At 37.9% G+C, this 21,121-nt stretch overlaps 1 protein-coding gene across 14 annotated transcripts in view; it reads left to right on the forward strand.

Moving 5' to 3' along the window:
• The window catches only part of SYTL5 (synaptotagmin like 5), a 291,370-nt gene that overhangs the window by 169,382 nt on the left and 100,867 nt on the right, over window positions 1–21,121 (forward strand). For all 14 annotated transcript variants that reach the window (XM_086387667.1, XM_086387662.1, XM_086387666.1 and 11 more), the window contains one exon: window positions 5,508–5,717. In XM_086387667.1, coding sequence (XP_086243793.1) covers window positions 5,508–5,717 — 210 coding nt within the window. The remainder of the gene's footprint in view (window positions 1–5,507; window positions 5,718–21,121) is intronic.

A 21,121-nucleotide genomic window follows, 5' to 3' on the forward strand; every position in this document is an offset into this window, starting at 1 on the left:
TAGACATTTCTCCAAAGAAGACATACAAATGGCTAACAAACACATGAAAAGATGCTCATCGTCACTCATTATCAGAGAAATGCAAATCAAAACCACTATGAGGTACCATTTCACGCCAGTCAGAATGGCTGCGATCCAAAAGTCTACAAGCAATAAATGCTGGAGAGGGTGTGGAGAAAAGGGAACCCTCTTACACTGTTGGTGGGAATGCAAACTAGTACAGCCACTATGGAGAACGGTGTGGAGATTCCTTAAAAAACTGGAAATAGAACTGCCATATGACCCAGCAATCCCACTGCTGGGCATACACACTGAGGAAACCAGAATTGAAAGAGACATGTGTACCCCAGTGTTCATCGCAGCACTGTTTATAATAGCCAGGACACGGAAGCAACCTAGATGCCCATCCGCAGATGAATGGATAAGAAAGCTGTGGTACATATACACAATGGAGTATTACTCAGCCATTGAAAAGAATACATTTGAATCAGTTCTAATGAGGTGGATGAAACTGGAGCCGATTATACAGAGTGAAGTAAGCCAGAAGGAAAAACACCAATACAGTATACTAACACATATATATGGAATTTAGAAAGACACTAACGATAACCCTGTATGCGAGACAGCAAAAGAGACACTGATGTATAGAACAGACTTTTGGACTCTGTGGGTGAGGGAGAGGGTGGGATGATTTGGGAGAATGGCATTGAAATATGTATAATATCATATATGAAATGAGCCACCAGTCTGAGTTCGATGCACAATACTGGATGCTTGGGGCTGGTGCAATTGGATGACCCAGAGGGATGGTATGGGGAGCGGGGAGAGAGGAGGGTTCGGGATGGGGAACGCATGTATGCCTGTGGTGGATTCATTTCGATATATGGCAAAACCATTACAATATTGTAAAATTAAAAAATAAAATAAAAAATAAATAAAATTACAACTAAAAAAAAAAAATAATGGCTTCACATTGTAAAGTCCTCTATAATTCCCCAAACATATTACCATACTTAACTGCCTCTGGCTCTCACAACCACCCTTGAGGAAGATAGGAAAGGAATAAGTATCTTCATTTTGAAGTCAAAATACTGAGACCTGGAGAGATTAAGTGGAATGCCCAGTAATACCTAGTATGCCTGAGATTTCCTCCCTCCCACCCCGTTGCCTTCCTTTCTCCCTTCTTCTTGTCTTCTTTCTCTGTCACTCACCAGCTTTTGCTTATGCTCTCTTTTTTTCATTCAATTAAATGATCACTATTATGTTCCTGACACTGCTTAGATGCTATAAAATGAAAAACTGAACAAAACAGATGCAGTCTTGCCCTCATGGAAATTTCAGAGCAGTTCGCAGGACAAACATGAAACCAGTAAAAAAAAAAAAAAAAAAAAAAAAAGTACAACTAAGAAATATGCTAAGTTCTGTGAAGAGAAAGAACACAGTTCTCTGAATGAGAATAAGACAGGAATCTGCAGTAGATTTGGTAATCAGAGAAAGCCACTCTGGGTAAGCAGCAGTAAAGCTACAATAAAAGAATATATGAAAGCTAGCCAGATGAAGAAACTAGGCTTATTTTTAAAAAATTATTTATTTATTTACTTTTGTCTGTGCTGGGTCTTCCTTACATTTGTGTGGGCTTTCTCTAGTTGCAGCTCTCGGGCTCAGTAGTTGCTGTTGAAGGGGCCTGGAGTGTACAAGCTTCAGTGATTGTGCACAGAGGCTTGGTTGCTACATGGCATGTGGAATCTTCATGGACCAGGGTTCAAACCCATCTCTCCCACATTGGCAGGCAGATTCCTTACCCCCTGCACCACCAGGGAAGTTCTTAGGCTGTATGTTTATCATTCAGGGTAGGCTAAGTGATGCTTTAAGAGCAGTTCCAAATTCTTACTGGTTTAAAACAATGAAGGTTTATTTCTCTCTGATGTTCCATGTCCATAACTGAGTGGCTAGGGTCTCTACTTCATGGCATCTTCAGACCAGGACTCACACTTACAAGGCAGACACTATTTGGGACATTGCCATCCTTCATGGGAAGAAGAGGGTTTGTGGTAACTTGGTGATTTGCTCTTAAAGTTTTTACCTGGAGTCACATATCACAGTTCATGGACCAGCGGGAGTCACTTGACCACATCCAATGTCGAGAGGGCAGTATCTACAGTTCCAACTTGTTCCACCTACCCAGCCTCTCTTTCAGCTAATGGTGATGCTGTGACACTGTCTGGTCAAGTGAACCTATCTTCATTGGAGGACTTCTACATCAACTTTTGCTTTTCTGTTTAGATACAGGTCACAATAAACTGTGGAAAATTCTGAAAGAGATGGGAATACCAGACCAGCTGATCTGCCTCTTGAGAAATTTGTATGCAGGTCAGGAAGCAACAGTTAGAACTGGACATGGAACAACAGACTGGTTCCAAATAGGAAAAGGAGTTCGTCAAGGCTGTATATTGTCACCCTGTTTATTTAACTTATATGCAGAGTACATCATGAGAAATGCTGGACTGGAAGAAACACAAGCTGGAGTCAAGATTGCCGGGAGAAATATCAATAACCTCAGATATGCAGATGACACCACTCTTATGGCAGAAAGTGAAGAGGAAGTAAAAAGCCTCTTGATGAAAGTGAAAGTAGAGAGTGAAAAAGTTGGCTTAAAGCTCAACATTCAGAAAATGAAGATCATGGCATCCGGTCCCACCACTTCATGGGAAATAGATGGGGAAACAGTGGAAACAGTGTCAGACTTTATTTTGGGGGGCTCCAAAATCACTGCAGATGGTGATGTTTGATGTTCCTACTCCTTGTTGCAAAACTCCTGTGTATCCTGGCTCCTCTCTTCTCAGCAGTCCCTCAGAGCTATAGCTGAGCAGCGGCCTCCCAGGCTTCAGTCCTCAGCAAGTCTGCCAAATAAAACAGTTCTCAATTTTTAGGTTATCCATTTTTTTTTCATTCGACATGCTTAATATTTTGTGCTGCCTGTGGAATTCTTCCCAGGTTTCCCCACAGTCTCAGAGGTTCCTCTCAGAATATGTGGGACAGTTAATGCTGGTTGTCTTAGGAATTCCCAACTGACGTGTTTGGACCTTGAAATTCTTGGTTCTCTGTGTCCTTCCTTTGGTGGCCCACATCTTTTCAGACTTTGGAACTGGGAGCTAAGTGAACACTGATTGCTAAATGAAGGCCTGTGAATAGAACACAAAGAAAAATGCAATCTAAATATTTGACTTTATGGCCATAACTTCTCCAAATGGTCTCAAGCTCTAGTTTAAGGAGCAACCAAGTAGTTAAACTTCAGGCACGTGATCATAAAATTTATTTATTTATTTTTTTTGTCTCTGGAGTATCCTGAAATACCCCATGTTCTCAATTTCTTATTCTTTGGCCCACTATCCTACTGGGATAGGACTGCAGTCTACGATTATTCTTTGTTTCACTCATTTTGATCATTTTTTTCTTTATGATTGTTGCATTAAGTGTTACAGATTATGACTAGGCAGTGTTTTATTTCTCCTGTGCCCTGATGTGTTTAAAGGTTTCTGTGTGTGTGTGTGCACGCGTGCATGCACGCATGTGTGCACTCAGTCATATCTGACTCTTTGAAACCCCTTGGACTGCCAGGCTTCTCTCTCCATGGGATTTTCCAAGCAAGAATACTGGAGTGGGTTGCCATTTCCTGTTCTAGCATATCTTCCCGACCCAGGGTTCAAATCTGTGTCTTCTTGAGTTTCCTGCATTGTCAGACAGGTTCTTTACCACTGCACCACCTAGAAAGGTCTGTTGTTATTTTCCAAATAATACAATTGGAGTTTTCAAATGAGAATTCATCTCATTTTAAAAGTTGTAGCTTTTACAGGTTTTTTAAAGTAAATTGTGTGGAGCTTTTCTTACACCCAATTTCAGGAGCCGGTTGTTCATGAAAAAAAAGACATAAGGATGCTTTGTAAGTTCTAAATCAGGGAGTAGAAAACATGTGTTGTGTATTCTTGTCATTTGTACTCAATTGGACAAGAAAGGGAGAACTTTGTTTTCTTTTCAATTATGGATTACTACAGGATATTGAATATTATATAGTAGGACCTTATTGTTTATTTTATATATAATAGTTTCTGTCTGTTCACACCACACTCCTAATTTGTCCCTCCCCCATGCCCTTTTCCTTTTGGTAACCATCTGTTTGTTTTCTGTCTATTAGTTTGTTTCTGTTTCGTAAGTAAATTCATTTGCATCATATTTTAGATTCCACCTTTAAGTGGTATTTGTCTTTTTCTTTCTGACTTATTTAACTCAGTATAATCTCTAGGTCCATCCATGTTGCTACAAATGGCATTATCCTTTTTAATGACTGAGTAGTCTTCCTTTTGAATAGCTATTTTCTAAAGCGTATGTAAATAGATCATGTCATATAGTAAAAGGAGGGGCATAGAAATAGCATTTATTTAGTACTTGTGTGGCAGGAAACAAGCTGGTATCTTCCCATATATTTTCTTACTTAGTCTTAAAAATGGTCACTTTGGGATATTATTACTCCTGTTTTTGAAATGAAGAGACCGAAGTTGAGTCGGTAAATCATTGTTTACGTTTGAATAGGTAATTCATGATGGACCCAGGATTCAAACAAATGTATATCTAACAGCAAAGCCCATGGGTTAGTGGCAATTGTTTGATATTCAATGATGGGCAATGTCTTTGTAGCAAAGTTCACATTGGCTCATTTAAGGCAGCAATCCCAAACCTTTTTGGTATCAGGGACTAGTTTCGTGGAAGACAGTTTTTACATGGACCTGGTGTGGGGTGCTTTGGGGATGATTCCAGCATATTACATTTATTGTGCACTTAAAGTGAAAGTGTTAGTCGCTCAGTCGTTTCCGACTCTGTGTGACCCCATGGACAGTCTGCCGGTCTCCTCTGTCCATGGAATTCTCCAGGTAAGAATACTGGAGTGGGTTGCTGTACCCTTCTCCAGGGGATCTTCCAACCCAGGGATGGAACCCAGGTCTCCTGCATTGCAGGCAGATTCTTTACCATCTGAGCCACCAGGAAAGCCCATTGTGCAGTTAATTCAATTATTATTATATCAGCTCTACCTCAGATAATCGAGCATTAGATCCTGAGGGTTGGGGACCCCTGACTTAAAGAAAGCACCCATGATGCCAAGTTTGATTTCACACTCTAGCCTCATATCTAGGCAAGGAGACAACATAGCATTGTGCTCCCTTGTTATGGTATCAAAGACACCCTGGAGAAGTTAGCATAGAATGTAAATAAATACTAATAGCAAATAGAAGTGCCTGGATAAGATTTCAAAATCCAAGAGTAAGACACAAACATACTTTTCCACTAATGAGATCAAAGGATTATTGATTCTGGAAGAAGAAATTATGGATTTTTGAAAGTCACTTGAATGTAACTCCTTGATCCTTTCAAATAGTCTCCCCAGTGAACACATCCCTTAGATATAGATAGCTCTGCTCCTCTTTTGTAAGTGATTTTTTTCCGTCTCCTTCCAGGAAGCTGAAGAATGAACTCTTGGAAGCAAAACGCAGAAGTGGGAAGACTCAACAGGAGACCACCAGGGTCTGTGCCCACTGTCAGAGAAACCTGGGCTTGATATTCGATCGGGGAGACCCGTGCCAGGCCTGCTCCCTCAGAGTGTGCAGCCAGTGCCGGGTCTCAGGCCTTGATGGCAGCTGGCGGTGCACCATCTGTGCGAGAGTCGCGTGAGTTTCTTGCCTTTGTGTGCAAAGTCAGTTTTGATGACTGAAGAGTTGGGGAAGGGGAAAGCAAGGAGGAAGAATACATAAAAGGTAGCGATAGAGAATAGAATTGAAAGTATAGCCCCACTAGAAGTTCAGTAGTGCTTTGGCAGGGTGTGATGTGTATTTGTGTGTGTCTGAGACAGAAACATTATACAGTTGGAAGCCTCACAGAATGTGGTCTCTTCCCGCATCTGAACACCACCCTCAGGCTTTCTTAGAGCCACACTTGGCTCCACCCAGCTTCTTAGGGTGTGTGTGCTCAGTCCTGTCTGACTTTTTATGGCCCCATGGAATTTTCCAGGCAAGAATACTGGAGTGGGTTGCTGTGCCCTCTTCCAGGGGATCTTCCAAACCCAGGGATTGAACCTGCATCTTCTGCATTGGCAGGCGGGTTCTTTACCACTAGTGCAGCCTGAGAAGTCCAAAACTGGGTTTCAGTTCAGTTCAGTCGCTCAATCATGTCCTACTTTTTGCGACCCCATGAATCACGGCATGCCAGGCTTCCCTGTCCATCACCAACTCCTGGAGTGTACTCAAACTAATGTCCATCGAGTCAATGATGCGATCCAGCCATCTCATCCTCTGTCGTCCCCTTCTCCTCTTGCCCCCAATCCCTCCCAGCATCAGGGTCTTTTCCAATGAGTCAACTCTTTGCATGAGGTTGCCAAAGTATTGGAGTTTCAGCTTCAGCATCAGTCCTTCCAATGAACACCCAGGACTGATCTCCTTTAGGATGGACTGGTTGGATCTCCTTGCAGTCCAAGGGACTCTCAAGAGTTCTCCAACACCACAGTTCAAAAGCGTCAATTCTTTGGTGCTCAGTTTTCTTCACAGTCCAACTCTCACATCCATACATGACCACTGGAAAAACCATAGCCTTGACTAGATGGACCTTTGTTGGCAAAGTAATGTCTTTGCTTTGTAATATGCTATGTAGGTTGGTCATAACTTTCCTTCCAAGGAGTAAGTGTCTTTTAATTTCATGGCTGCAATCACCATCTTCAGTGATTTTGGAGCCCCCAAAAATAAAGTCAGCCACTGTTTCCACTGTTTCCCCATCTATTTGCCATGAAGTGATGGGACCAGATGACATGATCTTAGTTTTCTGAATGCTGAGCTTTAAGCCAACTTTTTCACTCTTCTCTTTCACTTTCATCAAGAGGCTCTTTATTTCCTCTTCACTTTCTGCCATAAGAGTGGTGTCATCTGCATATCTAAGGTTATTGATATTTCTCCCAGCAATCTTGATTCCAGCTTGTGCTTCCTCCAGCCCAGCGTTTCTCATGATGTACTCCACATATAAGTTAAATAAGCAGGGTGATAATATACAGCCTTAACAAACTTCTTTTCCTATTTGGAAGCAGTCTGTTGTTCCATGTCCAGTTCTAACTGTTGCTTCCTGACCTGCATACAGGTTTCTCAAGAGGCAGGGCAGGTGGTCTGGTATTCCCATCTCTTGAAGAATTTTCCACAGTTTATTGTGATCCACACAGTCAAAGGCTTGGGCATAGTCAATAAAGCAGAAAGAGATGTTTTTCTGGAACTTTCTTGCTTTTTTGATGATCCAGAGGATGTTGGCAATTTGATTTCTGGTTCCTCTGCCTTTTCTAAAACCAGCTTGAACATCTGGAAGTTCACAGTTCATGTATTGCTGAAGCCTGGCTTGGAGAATTTTGAACATTACTTTACTAGCGTGTGAGATGAGTGCAATTGTGCGGTAGTATTTCTGCTTTATCGACTATGCCAAACCCTTTGACTGTGTGGATCACAATAAACTGTGGAAAATTCTGAAAGAGATGGGAATACCAGACCAGCTGATCTGCCTCTTGAGAAATTTGTATGCAGGTCAGGAAGCAACAGTTAGAACTGGACATGGAACAACAGACTGGTTCCAAATAGGAAAAGGAGTTCGTCAAGGCTGTATATTGTCATCCTGTTTATTTAACTTATATGCAGAGTACATTATGAGAAATGCTGGACTGGAAGAAACACAAGCTGGAATCAAGATTTCTGGGAGAAATATCAATAACCTCAGATATGCAGATGACACCACCTTTATGGCAGAAAGTGAAGAGGAAGTAAAAAGCCTCTTGATGAAAGTGAAAGTGGAGAGTGAAAAAGTTGGCTTAAAGCTCAACATTCAGAAAACAAAGATCATGGCATCCAGTCCCATCACTTCATGGCAAATAGATGGGGAAACAGTGTCAGACTTTATTTTGGGGGGCTCCAAAATCACTGCAGATGGTGACTGCAGCCATGAAATTAAAAGACACTTACTCCTTGGAAGGAAAGTTATGACCAACCTAGATAGCATATTCAAAAGCAGAGACATTACTTTGCCAACAAAGGTTTGTCTAGTCAAGGCTATGGTTTTTCCTGTGGTCATGTATGGATGTGAGAGTTGGACTGTGAAGAAAACTGAGCACCAAAGAATTGACGCTTTTGAACTGTGGTGTTGGAGAAGACTCTTGAGAGTCCCTTGGACTGCAAGGAGATCCAACCAGTCCATTCTGAAAGAGATCAGCCCTGGGATTTCTTTGGAAGGAATGATGTTAAAGCTGAAACTCCAATACTTTGGCCACCTCATGCAAAGAGTTGACTCATTGGAAGACTCTGATGCTGGGAGGGATTGGGGGCAGGATGAGAAGGGGACGACAGAGGATGAGATGGCTGGATGGCATCACTGACTCGATGGACATGAGTCTGAGTGAACTCCGGGAGTTGGTGATGGACAGGGAGGCCTGGCGTGCTGCAATTCATGGGGTCGCAAAGAGTCAGACACGACTGAGCGACTGATCTGATCTGATCTGATCTTGAGCATTCTTTGACATTGCCTTTTATTGGAATTGGAATGAAAACTTACCTTTTCCAGTCCTGTGGCCACTGCTGAGTTTTCCAAATTTGCTGGTAACTGGGTTTAGTAATCTGCAAATCAAGGTGCAAAAATAACTCAGTATATCTTCCTGTCTTTCCCATGAAATCAAATTGTTTACTTGGGATATTTCTCCATATATGTGTACAGAAAAAGTATCAGTAATGCACTTTGCTTTCTATTTAAAAGGAGCATGATATATCTGTGACTCAAGTGCATAATGTAAAACTCACTATTTTAGACCCTGAACTCTTCTCAGAAAGTTTTTCTCAGTGTGAAATAATGGGTCTTTCCAACTCTGCTCCCCTTTACTTCACATTTCAGAGTTGGATATAAAGGCTCTTCCAGTATTGTCAAATTGGAGAAGGAAATGGCAACCCACTGCAGTATTCTTGCCTGGAGAATCCCATGGACAGAGGACCCTGGCGGGCTATAGTCCATGGGATCGCAAAGAGTCAAACACGACTGAGCGACTATGACTGTATAGTCAAATAATGACTTACAGAGGAAATAATGGACAGAATTTCCTCAGTTATAGTTTTGCCTCTATATAATTTTGCAGGAGCATTTATCCCTCTCCACTCTTAGTGACCACTGCTGCGGACAACAAATCAGAAGAGGAAAACTTGGAAAGAGACTAGCACCCCCCTTTTTTTTTTAATGAAAACATAATGCACATGGCTTTTGTTTTTAACTAGAGTTAACTTACACAAAAGGACATAAATGGCAAGTGTACAACAGGGTTTCTCGATTTCAGCATCACTGAAATTCTTGGCAATATGGTTCTTTGTGGGGGAGGGAGGGGCTGTCCTAGGTACTATAAGATGTTTAGCAGTGTTCATGGCTTCTGCCCAGGAGACACTGGTAGCACTCCTCCCTTTTTCAGTGGTGACAATGACAGATTCCTGCCAACATTGCCACATGTCCCGTAAAGAGCAAATGTCTTTGAGAAGCACTGATGTACAGCTTTGCAAATTATCACAGTTTCTATGTAACTACCATTCAGGCAACGAAATAGAAATGCTACTGATGCCCCAGAAGCTTTTCTTCTTCCTCCTCCCAATCACTAGTCCCTTCTTATTCTCCAATGATAAATATTATCCTGCTAAGACCATAGGTTAACTTTGACTTTTTTATACTTTAAATTGATTTTATGCTTTAAATTGATTTTAATTGTTTAAATTGTTCATTTTATACTTAAAATATAAAAAAAATAAATTTTTTTACTTTAAATTGACTCATACAGGATGTATGTATTTGTTCATAACTACTTTCGGTCAACATTATGTTTGTGAGACATCCATTTTTGTTGCATTTGGCAGATGTCTACTCATTTTCACTTGTATACTCATTTCACTCATTTTCACTGTAGTGTTTTGTTAACACTGTATTTATAACTATATAAGAATTCATATACCATTCTATCATTGATGTATATTTGGGATGTTTCTAGCTTTCACCTCTTATAAATATTCTTGCACATGTCTCTTGGTACATATGTGTATGTATTTCCATTGAATATGTACATAGTAAAATTTCTGGGTCATATAATTTATGCATGTGTTTCATTTCAGTTGTTGTTTAGTAGCTAAGTTATGTCTGACTCTTTGTGACCCTGTGGACTGTAGCCCTCCAGGCTTCTCTGTCCATGAGATTTCCCAGGCAAGAATACTGGAGTGGGTTACCAGGGCCTCATCCAGGGGATTTTCCCAGATCAGGGATCAAACCCATGTCTCCTACCTTAGCAGGTGATTCTTTACCATTGTGCCACCTGGGAAGCTCCACGATGCCAATTTGTTTCCCAAAGTGGTTGTGCCAACTTATCCTCTCACTAGCAATACATGAGTGTTGTTACTTTATATTTTTACAACAGTGTTTTTGTTTTTCTATTTTTCTAATTTTGTTGGGTATGTAGCAGATTAATTGCATTTTTCTTTATTACCAATGAGAATGAGGATATCTTCATATGTTGACTGACCATTTGAACATCCTTTTCTGTGAAGTGCTGGTTCAGGTCTCTTGCCTTTTTTCTGTTAGGTTATCAGCCTTTTACTGACTAGTGTGAAGGGGTTCTTTATATATTCTGTGTACAAACCATGTTGGTTCCTTGTGTTTCAGATATTTTTTCCCCAACTTCTGATGTTCCTTTTCATTGTCTCAGTGGTGTATTGAAGAACAGAAATCTCTAATTTTTTAGTAACTCAATTTGTTCATCTTTTCCTGTATGAGATTAGTGGGTTTTTTCTTTCTGTATCCTAACAGAAAAAAAAAAAGCTTTTTGTAAAAGTTGATGAAAATATTCTTCCGTGTGATCTCCTGTAAGTGTTATTGTATTACCTTTTTAGACTTACAATCTACTTGGAACTGATTTTTGCATGTGTTGTGAGTTACAGATTCATTTTTATATTTTGATATGAATATCCATTTGATCCAGCAACATTTATTGAAAGGACCATTTTTTCATTTCTCTACAGTGTCACCTTCACAAATCAAGTTTCATTTCTGACTACTCTATTACATGTGTAATGTACCAATGACACGTTATTTTAATTCAGTGTAGCTTTATAAAACTTTATATCCAGTGGGCTTGCCACTTTGCTGTTTTTGTTCAAAATGCCCTGGCTATTATTGGTCTCTGGTATTTTCAAATACATTTAGAATCAGCTTTCCAGAAAACAGGTCCTACTAGCGTTTTTATAGGGACATTACATCTACAGAAAGTTATGGAGAGAATTGATGTCTTTCAATATTTAGTCTTTTGACCCACAAACACTATGGGCCCTTTCATTCATTTACCTTTAATTTCTTTTAGTAATATTTCATATAATAATTTTCCTGATACATCTTACATATCATTAGATTTAATCCAAGTATTTGATTTTTGTGTTATTATAAATAGTATCCTTAAATTTTTTTTTTATTTTCTAATTGTCGTTGATATGGAGAAATGCAGTTGATTTGGGTAGTCTAACTTTGTATTTGGAAATCTTGTTAAACCCACTTATTAATTAAAATAATTCCTGTGGCACCATTCAAATTTTATTTTTGCACAAGTGTGTCTTCTTTTCTAACACTTAACATCTTTTTTTCTTTCTGTATTGCATATTTGTTTTCAATTTTATTCATTTCTTGTTCTTTTACTTTTTTAGAATTTTTCATTAATAGTGTTTTGATTCATATGTTTAGATACTACATTTTTTCCATCCTTTGTCCTTTTCTAACATATACATTTAAGGATATGAATTTCCCTGTTTGCACTGCTTTAGCTGCATCTCACACATTTTCATATCCATTATTTTTTATGATATTGGTTTCATTCTGTTTTCTAATTTCTGTCACCTTTTTTTTCCCCAACTACGAGTTATTTACAATTATCTTTTGATATCTAACTTCATGGGGACTTTTGACATCTTTTTGATATTGAAATTAGCTTTATTTCACTTTGGTCAGAGGACATACTCTATATGATTTCATTCTTTGAAATTCAGCCCAGAAAATCTTCAATTTTGTTAAATGTTCCAATTTCCTTGAAAAAATGCATTCTGCAGTATTGATTTGAATATCTTAGTTTTGTCTTTTAATGATATTTGTTAATTGTGTTGTCCAAATCTTCCATATCTCTACTGATTTTTTAATCTATATATTCTATGTGATATTGAGGGAAATATATGCTAATGTCTCTCAATAATGATTGTGGATTTTCTATTTTCCTTTTTAACTTGATAATATTTGCTTTGTGTATGTTGAATTTAGAGTCTTGATTGCTTAAGTATTTAGAATTGTGAGATTTTATAGTTGTACAGAAACCTTTATAATTATGAAAACTCTCTTATCTCTAGTTATGATTTTTTCCTTTTAAAGTTTACTTTATAATTAGTATGGCCTCAGTTGCTTTCTTTTGGTTGGCATATGCCTGGGGAATCCTCTTTATCCTTTACTTGCAACTTTTTTTCTTTCCTTATATTTGCCATATGTCTCTTATAAGTGGAATATTATCGTGTGTGCATATTTTAAATCTAGGCTGACAGTTGTCATTTAATTAGGATATTTGTCCCATTTGTAGTAATAACATAACCCATATATTTTATTTAAAATTTACCACCCTTTTACTTATTCTTTTTTTGGTCCCATCTATTCTGTTCTTTTATCTTTACTCATTTGCCTTCATTTAGGTTGTTGCAATATTTTTCTGTTTATCTCCTCTAATATTTATACATTTTTTACTACTCATCTAATGATTACTCTAGAGATTACAGCATACATCCTTGACTTGTTAACATATAGTATTAATTAGTAGTTTTGGTACTTCAAAGACAATGTCAGGACTTAAAAACACTTTGATTGCCTTTACTCCCCTCCTAGTGCTATTGTATATTTTAAATATTTGTATATCTATATCTATGCATGCACATATATACACATAGCTGAGTGTGTGTGTATATACATATATGTATTTATGTATGTATGTATGATTTGTCTTAGTCTATTTAGGTGGCTGTAACAGAATGTAATAGACTAGGTGGCTGTTAAACAACAGAAATATATTTTTCACTGTCCTGGAGATCAGGGTTCTGGGAGATTTGTTGTCTGGTGAGGGTGTGCTTCCTGGTTCATAGCCATCTGTCTTCCCACTGTGTCCTCACCTGGCAGAAGAGGGCAGAAGAGACAAAGGAACTCTCTGGAGAATCTTTTTATAAAGGGAGTGATCACTTCCCAAAGACTCCATCCAAATAACCATTGCACTGGGGGTTACATTTCAATATATGAATTATTATGGAAGGGGTACATTCAGTCTATAACATAATTAATCCCACAAAATATTGTTATTTTATAGTCATTATTTCACTTAGATTTACTACTTAGTTACCCTTTCCATAACTATTTTCATATCCTTGAATTCAACTAATCATGGATAGTAAAATTTCATGTGTAAGTGGAACTGAGCAGTTCATACCCATGTTATTCAAGGGTCAACCATGTTTGAAAAACTGTAAAGCTGAAACTCCAGTACTTTGGCCACCTCATGCGAGGAGTTGACTCATTGGAAAAGACTCTGATGCTGGGAGGGGTTGGGGGCAGGAGGAGAAGGGGACAACAGAGGATGAGATGGCTGGATGGCATCACTGACTTGATGGACTTGAGTCTGAGTGAACTCCGGGAGTTGGTGATGGACAGGGAGGCCTGGCGTGCTGTGATTCATGGGGTCCCAAAGAGTCGGACACGACTGAGCCACTGAACTAAACTGAACTGAACTGAAAGCTTAGTGAGACTCTGTTTAATAATATGTATCAATTGAGAATATACTTTTTTTTTTCTAGCAAGGAAATTGGATAGGGCCTGTAAATATTCAAGATTACCTTAATCAGATCATGGTTTAAGCTAATTTCAAAATTGAAGCCTTAGTCCTTGAGAGAGTGGATCTGTTTTGAGATCACATTTATTCCTGGATAATACTAATAGTCCTACAAGGTCTCAAAATATATACCAATTAGATAAGAGAGGTGATTGATTTTCTGTATTATAAATAGTGGAAATAAGCTCACCAAGAGTTCAGAATGTGTGTTAGTACAGTTGGATTGAATAAATATCAAAATTTGTTTGTTTTTCCACCAAGTTCTTTTCCCACCAAACTCTGCCAAGTTGAGGTTTGTTATTTCAAGTGATGAAAGGAAAAGGGATTTTAACAAATGACTGACCTACTAATTGCAGAGTCTGAAGACTTATAAGGAATATCTCAGTAACTGTTTCTCCATTTCTTATACCATATTAGTTTATTTGATCCCTAATATTTTATCATTTTCAGTTTTTATTCCATTTCTGTTTACCTCTTCTCTACATCCTGAACCCTCATTTGCTCACACAACAGTAACGAGGGACTGTGACTCATGAGCCTTTCAATCAATCAGGAGTTGCCTCAAGCTTTTGTATGGGGAGAGGAATTTTGTCTTTAATTTCTAAATGTCAGTTGTAATTACTGAAACACTCTTTTCAATATAAGACCCAAGAGGTTTGTGTATTCATGCATTGCTAATTGAAAGTTTTGCCATCAGCTCATCTGGTAGTCAGTATAGATGGTAACTGGAGGTCTAATTCATAAAAAATTTCCCCTCAATCTGGTCAGATCAATATTAGGTTATATATGTATATAGAGAGAAACTTTTAATGTGTTAAGTCGTTGGAATTTGCAAGTTGTTTGTTACGGAAGTTAGCTTACCTAACATAACTAACATAATCCCTTCCTGTGTTTTTTTTTTCCCTTAATACTTATATGGTATATACTTTCCTATTCCTCCACTAGAATATAAGCTTCACAACCATGAGAGCAGGGCCTATTATCTGTAGTGTTGAATGAAGTAGTTCTAGTGCCTAAAAGAATACCTATGATAAATACTCAATGATGAGTAAATAGATGGCAAGGCCCCACTTAAAGCATTTCAGGCTTAAGCATGTTATGGAACAAATGTGGTTTTCTTCGGAATTAACGCACACACACGCACATATGCATGGACACACATCAGGCACACATATTTGCCCTCTGAAGAGAGTAAATTTCCAGCTGTCACAGAAAGATATGACAAGTTGTTGTCAGAAGGATATAAGAATAAATAATAAAAAAATGAAAGGTCTGTGTCTTCCTGAGGGGATGTTAAAACCTCAATACAGAACCTCAGAATTACTTGTACTTCTTTTTTTCTTTGATGTGATAATAACTTAATAAACCCAACTATCCACCTATCCACTTGCCCTATCTTTTGACCCATCTGTCCATCCTCACTACAACAATTATTGATAACCTGTTGGAATACTAGCGGATAAGGATACAAAGATAGATGAAACATAGACTACCCTCAATGGTTTCATAGTCTAAGGAGGAGGAGTTTATTACATTATTATCTCATCACTAGAATAAATTCTGTATTTGTGCATTACAATGTTCTGAGAAAAAAACAGCTTTCAAGGTATGGTTCTTATACCTCTTTTTAAAAAGTTAATTTATTTATTTTAATTGGAGGTTAGTTATAATATTGTGGTGGTTTTCGCCATACAGCGACATGAATCAGTCATGGGTTGTACATGTGTCCCACCATCCTGAATCCCTCTCCAAACTCCTTCCCCACCCCATCCCTCTGGGTTGTCCCAGAGCACCAGCTTGGACAACAACTTATAGTGGTAGCATCTGTGTGACAGCTGGAAATTTACAAGATGTGTGTTTCACTTGGTAGAAACAGAATCTCTCCTCATTTTAAAAACTGAAAACAGAGACCATTATTTCTCCAGCTATGAGTCTATGTGATCTCAGATATTATCTGTCAGTGTTGGAAGTACCCTGTTTGCTATTCATGGAGTGGTTTTTGAGAGGAAGCATGAATGATACTCTATTGGCAGTGAACACCCTTAATTTGTTGTGAGAGAATGCTATAGTGCCAGTGGGCTGTCTCTATGTTCAATAGACCATAAAATTGAAATTCCCACCCTGACCTCTAAGAGATGAGATGAGTCAGAAAGTGACTCATTCTCTAATCAGTTGGAAAGCACAACCTTTGTTGTCATTTACCTTGGATTTGGTAAAAGTAAAGAGCTTTAATTGCTGTAGCACTGAAAAGGATTACAGCAAAAACTAATAAAGGGAGGCTACCTCCTTCAATGGGATGATCAGCCCTTGACATTTTTTGCAGCCCCTTCTGGTTCTAACAAGTTGGCTGCTGTTGGTCTCCTTTTAAAATTAACTCTATAGAAACAGAATAAAAGTGACCCTGACACAGCCAGTTAGTTCATGTGGCTATCCTAATGAGACCTACAAAATTCCACATGATTATGTTAGTGGAGGCAGTTGCTTTCCAACAAAGACAGCGATAATGATCAGTTTTCCTAATTAGCACCTCAGTTGAACTCAGACTCCAAATATAAAAACAACATGATCAGGAGCCCAAAAATGAAATACTTCTGATATGATGTTGATGAGCTGATCTTATTTATATTCATGCCATGTGGTGACATTTCATGCTGCTATTTGTCCTTGTGGAAGCCTTTGTCATGTTTAAGGAGGAGTCCGGTGTTTTTATTTTTGATGAATTGGTAGTGATGACTGAAAACAGATGAAATAGACCTGAGATAGATGAAATATGAGTCCCTGTCACTAACTTGAAAGACGATAGTACCAGTGGTTGGAACATATACAGAGAGGGTACAGAGGGAATGCATAGTGCTTTGTTATGAGAAGGAGAAATACAGACCCTGACATCTGAAAACTGATCTGACATTTACATGTAGGTCTTGATGTTGTTAGAAGGTGATCTGGGGCAGGCTGTGTTCTCCTAGTAGACTTAAATGACCTCAGAGCACCAGCATCCCACAGGATCACTGTGTATCCATGATGAAGTGAGACACAGTAAGAATGCTTCATAATCTTATTTTAGCATAGATGAAAACAAGGTGACTGGTCAAGCCACAATGTATCACACATCCCCGTTTCTTGGTTAATATGAATTTCCTCCTACTTCCTTACTAATTACAGCCTTAGCCTTCTTCTAGACTGCCCTTCTCTTAGGTAAAACTTAAGTTATCAATGATAGCCTTGTCCCTGCTCCCTGACATCATGTAGTCTACAGCAAATTCCTGCTCTCTTGAAATCTCCCTAAAATTACCTAACATAACCCCAAGTGAAAGTGAAAGTCGCTCAGTCATGTCTGACTCTTTGCAACCTTGTGGATTACAGCCTGCCAGGATCCTCTGTCCATGGATTCTCCAGGCAAGAATCCTGGAGTGGGTTGCCATTTCCTTCTCCAGGGGATCTTCCCAACCGAGGGATTGGACCTGGGTCTCCTGCATTGGAGGCAGAATCTTTACCCTCTAAGCCACCAGGGAAGCCCAACATAACCCCCAATCCTATATTAAATTCTTTCAAACGCCTTCTTCTCGAGACTTCCCATGGTTTTTCATGACATGTTTTCCTTTATTGCAATGAACAAAATTTTCGTTAAACTATACCCGTGTATCTGGAGATCTTTTGGTCCTCATGGGTACTAGTAATTGCCACATACTCATTTAAACATCACTCCTTTTTTTTAAAGGCAAATTTCTATAATCTAGCTACAAGGGAAAATTCACACTGTAGTAATCCCAAACTGAGCCACAGATTTTGGGGGTGATGTGTGCGTGCTTAGTCCCTCAGTCATTTCCAACTCTTTGAGACTCCATGGACTGTAGCCCACCAATGTCCTCTGCCATTTGACTCTCCATGCAAGAATACTGGAGGGGGTAGCCTATCCCTTTTCCAGGGGAACTTCCTGACCCAGGAATTGAACCAGGGTCTCATGCATTGCAGGCTAATTCTTTACCAACTGAGCTACCAGGGAACTTTTGAGGGTGATAAGAAGCTGTTTGGAGTACTTTGACATACTACTTTAAATCACTTATTAATCATATATGAGCGAGCGCCTTCTCCCTTTTTTAGAATACTTTGTTCACTGTGGTTTAGTATCTTAATACCCACATAGATTAGAGGGATTTTTAAATGTAGAAGTATCATATATATCAAGATACTCTATATATACTGTTTAAACAATAGTAAAAAGTATCTATGTATTTATCACTCAGTTTAAGAGACCATTCTTGTTTTCCATCTCTTATTCCCTTGCTCTACTTTATGGTTTTATTGTACTTGGATATATCCCTAAATAATATATTTTCTAATTTTTCAATTTTGAATTCTGTAGAAATGGAAATTATATTGTATGTGTTCTTTGTGACTTTTTTTAGCTCAGCATTTTTTTGTGTGTGAAATCTATCCATGTTTACTTTTTTTGTTTTTAATTTACTTTTTGGCTGTGCAGCATGGCATGTGGGATCTCAGTTTCCGAACCAAGGATCGAACCTCTGTCCCCTGCCATTGCATAGAGTCTTAACCACTGGATCACCTGGGATGTCCCTCTATCTATGGTTATGTGAATATCATTCCATTCCTCTTCACTGTTGCATCATCCTACAGTGTGCCTGTTTTCTTGTTGATGGACATTTTTATTGTTTTAGTTTATAATGTTACCCCAAAAATGCTGGTATCACCTGCTTGTACGTATGGCCTAACAAACATGTACAGCAGTTTCCTTATTGTAGGGTTTTTAAAACTGAGTCATGACCCATTGATGGGTCCTGGCCAGCATTTAAAAAAAGAAGGGGAAACAGAAAATGTCAGTATACATATAATTATATGTATGCAATTCTACATATACTTCATTGTGTGTGTGTGTGTGTGAATATGTGTATTCATTTTCTGGATTATGATGTAAAACTTTTTTTTTCTTTCCAATTCCCCCTCCTTCCAACCCCCACCCCACCTCTGATAAGCACAGATATAATCTCTTTCCCTATGCGTTTGGAGATTTTCTTACTTGACCTCCAACACTATTAGTTCCTGGTGTACAACATAAGTCTAGTTACCATCTGTCAAAAATGTTTGAGAAAACTCCTGTAGGAAGTGTGCCTTAGGAATGAAATTGTAGGGCAAAATGGTATGAACATTTTCAGCTTTTTAAGATGTTAAATTGTGTTTTATAATTGTTGTACCAATTTAAATTCTACCAACATTTTATAAAACTTTACAATCTTACCAACACCTGGCATCATGAAAATTTTTGATTGTTGTTCAACTGGTAGATCCAGATGGATATCTTAACTATGATTTTTTTTGAATTTTTCTGATTACTAATGATGTTGAGTATCCTTTCATAGGTTTATTGGCCATTTGGGGTTCCTTTTCTGTGATATGACCATTTATGTATTGCCCAATTTTCTCTTAGGCTGTTAGTCTATTCTTTACTGATTTGAAGGTGTTTGTGACCCCCTTCATTTGTAAAAATCCTTTTGCCTTAAGATCTGTTTTGTCTGCTATTAATACAGTAATATAAAGTTTCTTTTGGTAAATATTTACATGGTATATTTTTTTCTTACCATTTGCCTTTCAACCTTTCTGTGTCTATATGCTTGCAAGGAGACTATATAGCATAGATGCAATATATGCTGTATATGTGTATATATATTTAAATATTTGCTATACATATATGCTATATATACAAGCTATGCATGTATACTATATATATATAATTTTTAAGTTTAACTTGACAGTATTTTTCTTAAAGTATAGAGTTTAGTCTATTTGTATCCATTGTAATTACTTAATATTTGATTTTATTTATATTATCTATACATTGATGGAAATACTATATTTTTCTCATTCCATTTTATCCTTTCTACTAGTATAGATATTATATGAGTTTTTATTTTAGTGGTTACCCTAGAAATTACACCATTCATATTTAATTTCATGAATCATTAGTTTTACCCTTCTTCTAATCAACAAAAGGAACTTGATATTCTTAAATTCCAACTGTCTTCACCCAGGCTTATATATACTTTTTGTCCTATGTTTTAGAAACATCTGTTTTCAATTCAACATTTTTGATATCATGTTTGTTTTACATCAACATTTGTTTAGATTTATCCACGTGTTTTACCAATTCCATTTGTTACCATTCCTTTTTATATGTTAGATCTACTTTACTTCCTCTTTTTCTTTCTTTCTTTTGGTCATGTGACACAGCTTTTGGGATCTTAGTTTCCTGACCAGGGAGTGAACTGTAGACCACAGCAGTGAAAGCACGATGTCCTAACTACTGGACCGCTAGGGAATTGCTTTACCTCCTCTTTAGAAGATCCTTTAGTGAAAATCTATTAATGGTAAATTATGTCAGTTTTTATTGTACTGAAACATTTTTTATCTCACTCTTTTATCTCACTCCTAAACAATGGTTTCTCTGGATACATGATTTTAAATAGATATTTTCTCTCGGAACTTTAAAGATATCATTTCACTGGCTTCTAGCTTTCGTTATTTCTAATGGAAGTCACCTGTCATTCTAATCATCATTCCTTTGTTTGTAATATGTTTTTTTCTCCTCTCTAGCTGTTTTAAAGATATTCTCTTTATCTGTAGAGTTCATAATGTGTTGAAGGATTTCTTGTTACTTTTCCTGTTGGAAAGGAAGAAAGGAGTAAATATATACCATCATCTCCATAACGCCAGGGTCTTTTTCGTCTTTTTCACTTCTGTACTCTTAGCCTTATTTTTTTTTTCATTGCTAAGTCATGTCTGACTCTTTTAGGACCCCATGGACTGTAGCCCACCAGGCTCCTCTGTCCATGACATTTCTGAGGCAAGAATCCTAGAGTGGGTTGCCATTTCCTTCTCCAGGGGATCTTCCTGAACCATGGATCAAACCCAGCTTTCCTGCATTGCAGGCAGATTTTTTACTGCCTGAGCCAAGAATGCAATAAATAATTGATATGTAATGAATGAATTAAATAATTCTAGCTTCCTTGTGAATGATAAGAAGGAAACGTTATATTTCAGTGTATCTAACTACCATATCTTATCTCAGATCTCTCCAGCAAGTTAATAGAAAATAAAGGGAAAAAATGAATGTTTAGGGCACTCTTC

This window comes from Bos grunniens, chromosome X (assembly GCF_055505025.1).
Source record: "Bos grunniens cultivar Pamir isolate PY7600 chromosome X, Bosgru_T2T1.0, whole genome shotgun sequence".
NCBI lineage: Eukaryota > Metazoa > Chordata > Mammalia > Artiodactyla > Bovidae > Bos > Bos grunniens.